At 34.7% G+C, this 7,100-nt stretch overlaps 1 protein-coding gene across 1 annotated transcript; it reads left to right on the top strand.

The window, feature by feature from the left end:
• The first annotated feature begins 1,363 nt into the window (after positions 1–1,363).
• On the top strand, positions 1,364–2,050 carry LOC149199727 (uncharacterized). Its single transcript, XM_089400673.1, has one exon. It carries the CDS (start codon positions 1,364–1,366, stop codon positions 2,048–2,050), a length of 687 nt encoding a protein of 228 aa, XP_089256799.1.
• Positions 2,051–7,100: the final 5,050 nt, after the last annotated feature.

The raw sequence follows: 7,100 nt of genomic DNA, 5'->3' as shown, positions 1-7,100 counted from the left end.
TATTGGCCAAAGCTATGGAGCAGGTGGCTCTAGAAATGGCTGAATTGGTCCAGGGCATTCCAACCATGAAAAGGGAATTGAAGAATATTCAAGTTACTCTCCTTATGCAAGACAGAAAGATGGATGACATCCTGCAGATGCTTCAAGCGGGTGGAATGGGCGTCAAGGTCGAGAAAGAACCAAAGACAGATGCACCGAATCAGTAGAAGATGCAGTTGATGCTAGGAGGTTTTTATATAGACTGTTATTTTGTTTTTTGGTTTTGTAGATGATAATGATTCAGAAGGAAAACAGTTTACTTATAGTAAGAATAGAAGGATATTTAGCGTGGGTAGATAGGCTGATAATATACTGTTTTTGGATGGCTTTGAAAAACTTCAGATGGTTAAAAAACCCGGTTTCCCTTAAGGGCGGGTTGAGACCTGTCCAACTATGTAATATCTTTTAATTTCAGTAATGAAAAAACAGAATATCGCCTTAGCTTACAAAAAAAAAAAATATATCAATTGTTATCACTTGATTATGAAAACTAAAGTACAAGTTTTTCAATTAAAAAAACCTATGTACTTACACTTTTGGGGCAATTGCTAATATTATTTATATTCTTATAATAGTAACAGAAAAATGTTAATCATTCGATCAATTCCTCGTTTAGAGAAAATAAATAAAATTTACATATAAATAAATAAATATTACATGTACTCTCCCAAGTTAAGATGAATTTTTTATTTATTAAATGTAGTCCGTGGCATGACAACATAAAAAACCCAATGGTACTTTTTAATAGAAGTTTACTTTTGTGAAGCGTTCTCGTACAAACATTTAAATAAATATGGGCAGAGATCCCGCGACGGTCATTTGCCAGGCTGGCTTGACAACCTTTATTTTAACGGAGGAATTCGAGCAAACCCACGTTTACGGAGAATCCGAAAACATGGTGGAATGTGTAATTTACCTATTCAAACTTATAAGACAGTCAAAGTCAAAAGTCAAAGTCAAAATCTATAATGATATTTGCATGGTTTTTCTCGTTTCAGTTTATCATGGGACAAATTCATGGGACAAATTCAATTTAGGGAGGTGAAACGTGAAAATTCTTCCCAAATCTGAGATATATGTCCATATAATTTTGACTATAAAATTGTGATTCGTTTTACAAAACACTAGACGCAATGAAAAGATCCCAAGAAAACAACTCACTCAATAAAAACGGTTGAATCTCACTCCCTTAAATAATACACGTCCAAGATCGTCCGCTTCATCTCCACTTCACTACAAATTATATCTTAATTCTGCCATCGAGCCCTCTATCTACAGACCTTGCTTTGCTTGGTGAGAATAAGCGAGAAAGGAAAAAGAAAATATGGGCAATTATGTGTGCTGCATGCCGGTAGGCATGAAGGAGGAGGAGGAAACCATCGAGCTGATTAGCTCAGGGGGCACCGTCCGAATACTTGAGAAACCTGTCATCGCCGGCAAAATCATGCAGGAATTCCCTCGCCATTTTATTTGCCACTCCCACTCCTTGTACATCGGGCAGAAGACACCCGCGCTTTCTCCAGACGAGCACTTGGAGGTAGGAAACATGTATTTCCTTCTGCCACAGCAATTTTTCCAGTCTGAGCTAACGCTTGTATTACTGGCTTCCTTAATATCGCCTGCATTGTCCTTAAAACATCCAATTACTCCCCGTGCTCACATGTCAGCTTCTTTGCGCTGTATCGAACGCGCGTCAGCTCTGTGCCAACCATTTGAGATAGAGATGAGCGACGTGAGCGGAAGCCTTGTGATTAGAGTGTCGGAGGAGTTTATTACAAAGCTTTTGGAAGACGGGAGACCTAGCGTTGACAAACGCGCTGATGCATTGGGCAGCGATTCCGCAGATGACAAGCGTAGGCTGTTGGATACTCCGCAATTGCAAAGAGATTATGAGCGGCTGGTCACGGCGGGAAGCAAACGGTGGAGACCTAAGCTTGAGAGTATCAAGGAAAAAGAGCAGGGTAATTGCCAGAAGCTGGTGTTGAAGATTAAGGAATTATGTGTTAAGTGATTGCGTTGGCCTGTTAGGATGATATTTGAACACGACGGAGGCGGCGGCATCCCTTATGTGAAATTTGGGTTACATGGTGGTTGTACATAATGAAATATTTTCAGCGTGTTCGTTTTAGCTCGGGAACAGTTGTTTCCTTTTCGCTGAGAGCTCTTTTGATTAGATTCACCATTGTTAAACCAAGGTCTGCGGTGCGATGTAATTATTAATTGTAAGATATGGAGTTCAACTGGATACACATTTTTGCCAAATATTCATTCCATGGTAAATTGCAGTTGCTAGGCGTCCACCATGTACCCTATGAAAATGTAGTTAGAAAATAGACAACTTCAAATCCAATTTTGCTTATTTTATGACCATCGTGACCACATTGTTTATTTCCTTTGAAAAGAAATTTCAGTAAGATTTTGATTAATTCTGTAAAAGATTTTTGTAATTTTTTTTAATAAAAATTAGAGTTATTAAATTTCAACCTTTTAGGTTTCTTAAAAACTTTTGATAATGTTGAATCTATTTCTACAATATTTTTTTTTTTTTTAATTTAGGATAATAAATAACTAGTGAAAGTTATCCTTAATCTATTTCCACAATATTACGGCAAGATTTATTGAATTTGTTTTTCCCGAATTCCAACCAATTTTAATGAAATTCGTCCACTAGACACTTCCCATTTTATGGGTTAAGAGGCAGCAGGTTGGTTTTAGTGAATACAAATTTAGAAAGATAAATCACTTCAGTTTCCTTTGATTTCGGGAATTAAGTTATCCTGATCTGTACATGAATATGTAGAATATCTTTACATGAATATGTAGAATATCTTTACATGTGTAATTGGGCATCTATTTTGCAAAACATTTTAAAGAAATCTTGTTTAAGTTTCAAATTTATATAATACTTTAGAATTTAGAAAAAGTTGAATAAAAAACTACTGTAATATCAATATAAAACTGTAGTTAAAAGTAAGATTTAAAGAAATCTTGTTTAAGTTTCAAATTTATATAATACTTTAGAATTTAGAAAAAGTTGAATAAAAAACTACTGTAATATCTATATAAAACTGTAGTTAAAAGTGAGATTTAATATTACAGTATTATCATTCAAATTATTGGAATAAAACAAAAAGGGGTTAAAACATATATATAAAAAACATATGATAGTAGAGGTGTTGGACTAACCTCTTCTTCAGTATTTGCTCAAAATAGCACCCATAGTTATTGGATGGTGGATGAAGGTGGAGGATGATATTCAATTATTTCCATAAATAATGGTCAATCTAAGAGAACACCATTTAACTGGCATGCATTCATTGAGAGTGTATTTCAATGAAATTAATATGCAAATAGTAGCCATAGGAGACACATTTTAGAGTTTTTTTTTTTTTTTTTTTTGGATTAAAGTGAAGTTTTTCGACATTCCCCATAGACCTCCTAAAGGTGGGATTTGATGGTAACCATTGTTAGGCCACTTAAAGTAGATGTAAAACCCTTTTTCATTTTTTTTTAGTAAATTTCTTTTAACTAATAGTGAATACTAAAATTTTATGGAAAATGGAAGGGAAAATACTTTCTTAGAGACATTTTTATAGTGCATAGATACCTTAGGTAGCAACTGAGAGAAAAATATCAGATATCATTTTTATATGGATTTAATAATTAGTGGAAATAACTTACAAGTGATGGTCAATTTTGATTCATCACAAACTTTTCTTAGAAAGAGCTAGCAAGTGTACTCAATCCTAGAATTGCATCATGTAGTGCTTAAGTTGAGGAAATCAATTTTAAGGCTAATGTATTAGTTGGGGTTATATCTCCATTCCACAATGGAAGGTCCATGTGAAATTTATGGTTTTGTAAATGGGTGATTTTAAGGGAATTCTTGGATGGAAATTCCTAAGGAGAAGATAATTAGTTATTGTTCCATTTGTAGACAACTTGGTGATAACTCATGGAGGAAAGACTTCTGTCATGCATAAAATAGCAAGGGAGTTGGAAGGAAATGTGTAGAATATATCTACATTGAGCATGAAGAGGGAAACCAAGCATCCATAAGCTTATCCTTTTGTAGTAGTGATTGAAGAAGTGGATGAGGGTGGACTGGAGATGCCCATTCCATCAATACTTTCTTACATGTTGGATGATTTTTAAGTTCATATTCCTAATTCTTTTCCAAAATTACTCTCACCTAGGAACACCATTGACCGTCATATTGATATTGAAATCAAGTTGCAAACTCCAACTAGATCTCAATATTGAATTTCTAGACCCAAGTTGGAAGAATTTAGGTGCTAGTTAATTGAGCTCATCAATAAAAGTTTCACTAAGAATTTTAGGTCTCTTTATAGTGGATTGGCCCTCTTCCAAAAGAAGATGGCCATAATATTTGAGGAAATTCTTGGAATATCATGCATTAAACAAGTGGACCATAAAAAATTGATACTCCTTAGATTTGTTAGCCAATTGATTTGAAAATTTTAGCTAAGGCCAAGGTTTTCTTCAAGGTGGAATTGAGGTAGAGCTACTACCAATTAAGGATTGTGGATGGAGATGAGTTGAAAATGTCCTATGTGAAAAGGTACACCAATTTTAAGTTTCTTGTTTTTCCTTCTGGATTGTGCAACACTGAAACTACCTTTTACACATTGATAAAGGATGTCTTCAAATAGTTCTTGGACAATTCACTATTTTTCTATATAGATGAAATTATTGTGTTTAGAAAAAATGTGCAAGAAAGTAAGATCATTTCACAAAGTATATGAGGCATACACGTAAAATCAATTGTACTTTAATAAGCCCAAGTATGTTTTTGAGAACAGTAGAATTTCATTTTTGGGTCATCGGATTGGACCGGCATAGATCAATCTTAACTCTGGATATACGAAATCCCAAGAGGGAGCACATCCTTTTAGGTGCAAACATTTCCTCACGTTTTGCACTCAAAGAGAGGTTTTCATATTAAGATATTTGATGCATCTCATCGCTTGATATAACAAAAGTTAGGATGGATCTATTCTGGATATATCAAACATATGTTAGGAAAAACACTGAGAGGGGGGTGAATCAGTATTTTTATTTCACTTTAACCTTCAACTTGAAATTAAGAATTTTGTACACTAGTGTTATTCTTACAACCTACATGTGTACGTGCCTTTAGTGAATGAAAAATGCATATATCAAGAGTACTTATTTTTCATACTTGCCATCAGATGCTTAACTTTACTAATGCGTTATTAATTCATTAGTCATTTAGTATAAAGTAAAGAGCATATAAAGCACAACATATAAGCAACACATCAACACATAAAAACATCAGGATTTTAGGTGGAAAACAATGTGGGAGAAAACCAGCATTGTTGTCATCTATGTCTTATTTTCTTATTACAATGAAAACCCATTCATTAAATCATGGTCTTGTACTCGCGCATGTTGAAAAATGGGTAGCTAATTTTGGTCTTGATAAATATGAAATGTACTTTTGAGTCTTGTATATTGTAAAGTAAAATAAAAAGATTATTGCTATTTTATGAAGCATGTGTTTCTTTCTCAAGGTCCCTTATTTTAGAGGTCAAGCACCCATTGAGTGTTTCTAGGGTTTTCCCTATGTCAAGAATTCAAAAGAGTCATTGTCACATGATGAAGACACCATCGAGCACATTATAACTTGTAAAAATCATTATTTTTGTATTTAAAACTGTCAAAATACCATCCAAGACCAAGTTGGTCTGCCAACTAGGAAGTCAACCTAAGTTGGGGCACTTCATTCACCTCAGAAGCCTCTATATAGGAGGGAACTCAACGTCCTATGGAAACAATTCACTCTCATCAAGAAAGTGAAGGAGAAGAATAAGTTTAGCACAGGAGGAAGAAGGAAGAAGATCAAGTGATTGGGCTATTTCTCCCTCTCTCTTCACATTTGTCATGGGAGATGACTAGGGTTTCTACTCCTGGGCTAGGGTTTTTCTGCTGCAAGATCGAACCTCGAGAAAGTGCAAAAAGAAGGCTGAAGGAAGGCACATTAAGTCATCCTCAAGCCCTTGGAGAAGGAGAAACTCAAACGAAGATCACAAGAAGCTTTAAAAGCCATAAATGTGCTCACACATGTGAGGGAAATAGTTGTTGGAAGGGCCAAAAATTTCAGACCTGCAGTAGAGGCCAAAAAAGTGTAGTTGGGGGTAAAAGTTATGTTGTTGGAAGAGATTTGAATAGGTTTTACTTGGAAAAAGTAAGTGCATCATCAAGAAGGTCAGACTTGGTCTTGGAAGGGTATTGGTCTTGGTCTAAAGATCTTGCAATTTTTGAATTGAAGAATCTCTAAGAAGAGAAAAGATTTGTGGGTTTTCCTCTCAAGTGGATAGGTTTGGCCCTAGATTGGAGCTTATATCCTATATTCTTATGTACTATTGATGTTCTTGTTTTGATAGTTGTTTGATGATAATAATAACATAATAACACAAGAATACTCTATAAAGTAAGAAAAACTAAAAAGGCACCGAAAGCAGTTATCAAACATAAGATAAATCATCCTAACTATTTCCCTCTAGGTTTATCAACATCATATGAGAGCTAAGGTTGGCTAAGGGCATGATGAATATTAATACATCCTTGAATAAGTATTTGAAGAAGTCTTCCATGGTAGCAAGTCATCTCAAGAAAGGTGTCAAGACATTCTGGAATCTCTTATTATCCATCAAGAATAGAATGACCAAAAATTCTATAAAGGATGAAGGACTATTCTTAGCCCTTACTGGCACATTTAAAGATGAGAATATTTGGGTCATCGACAATGGAGTATAAATACATATGAAAGGTGAACAAAAGAAAATAAGGACCTTATCAAGAGGAAAATATTCTTATTCTATTGAGCTTAGCGACAAGAAGATTTATCATGTAAGGGGAATTGGATCAACGTCACTGGAGCTATAGAATGGAGGAAGCATTCATCTCAAAAACATTCTATTTGTTCCAGGATTACAAAAGAAACTAATTTATATTTCATGTCTAGAAGATAAGGGAGATAGAGTCCTTTTTATAGATGGAACGGTTGTAGTATGGGA

The sequence above is a fragment of the Pinus tabuliformis genome, chromosome 2_1 (assembly GCF_031772625.1).
Source record: "Pinus tabuliformis cultivar Carrire ecotype Pingquan chromosome 2_1, CPIR1, whole genome shotgun sequence".
Classification (NCBI taxonomy): domain Eukaryota; kingdom Viridiplantae; phylum Streptophyta; class Pinopsida; order Pinales; family Pinaceae; genus Pinus; species Pinus tabuliformis.
The sequence above is the reverse complement of the archived record's forward strand: the minus strand, read 5'-3'. Positions and strand labels throughout refer to the sequence as shown.

What these genes read in the sequence shown, in the direction of transcription:
- LOC149199727 (XM_089400673.1), top strand. Translation starts at nt 1,364, where the DNA reads ATGGGCAATTATGTGTGCTGCATGCCGGTAGGCATGAAGGAGGAGGAG.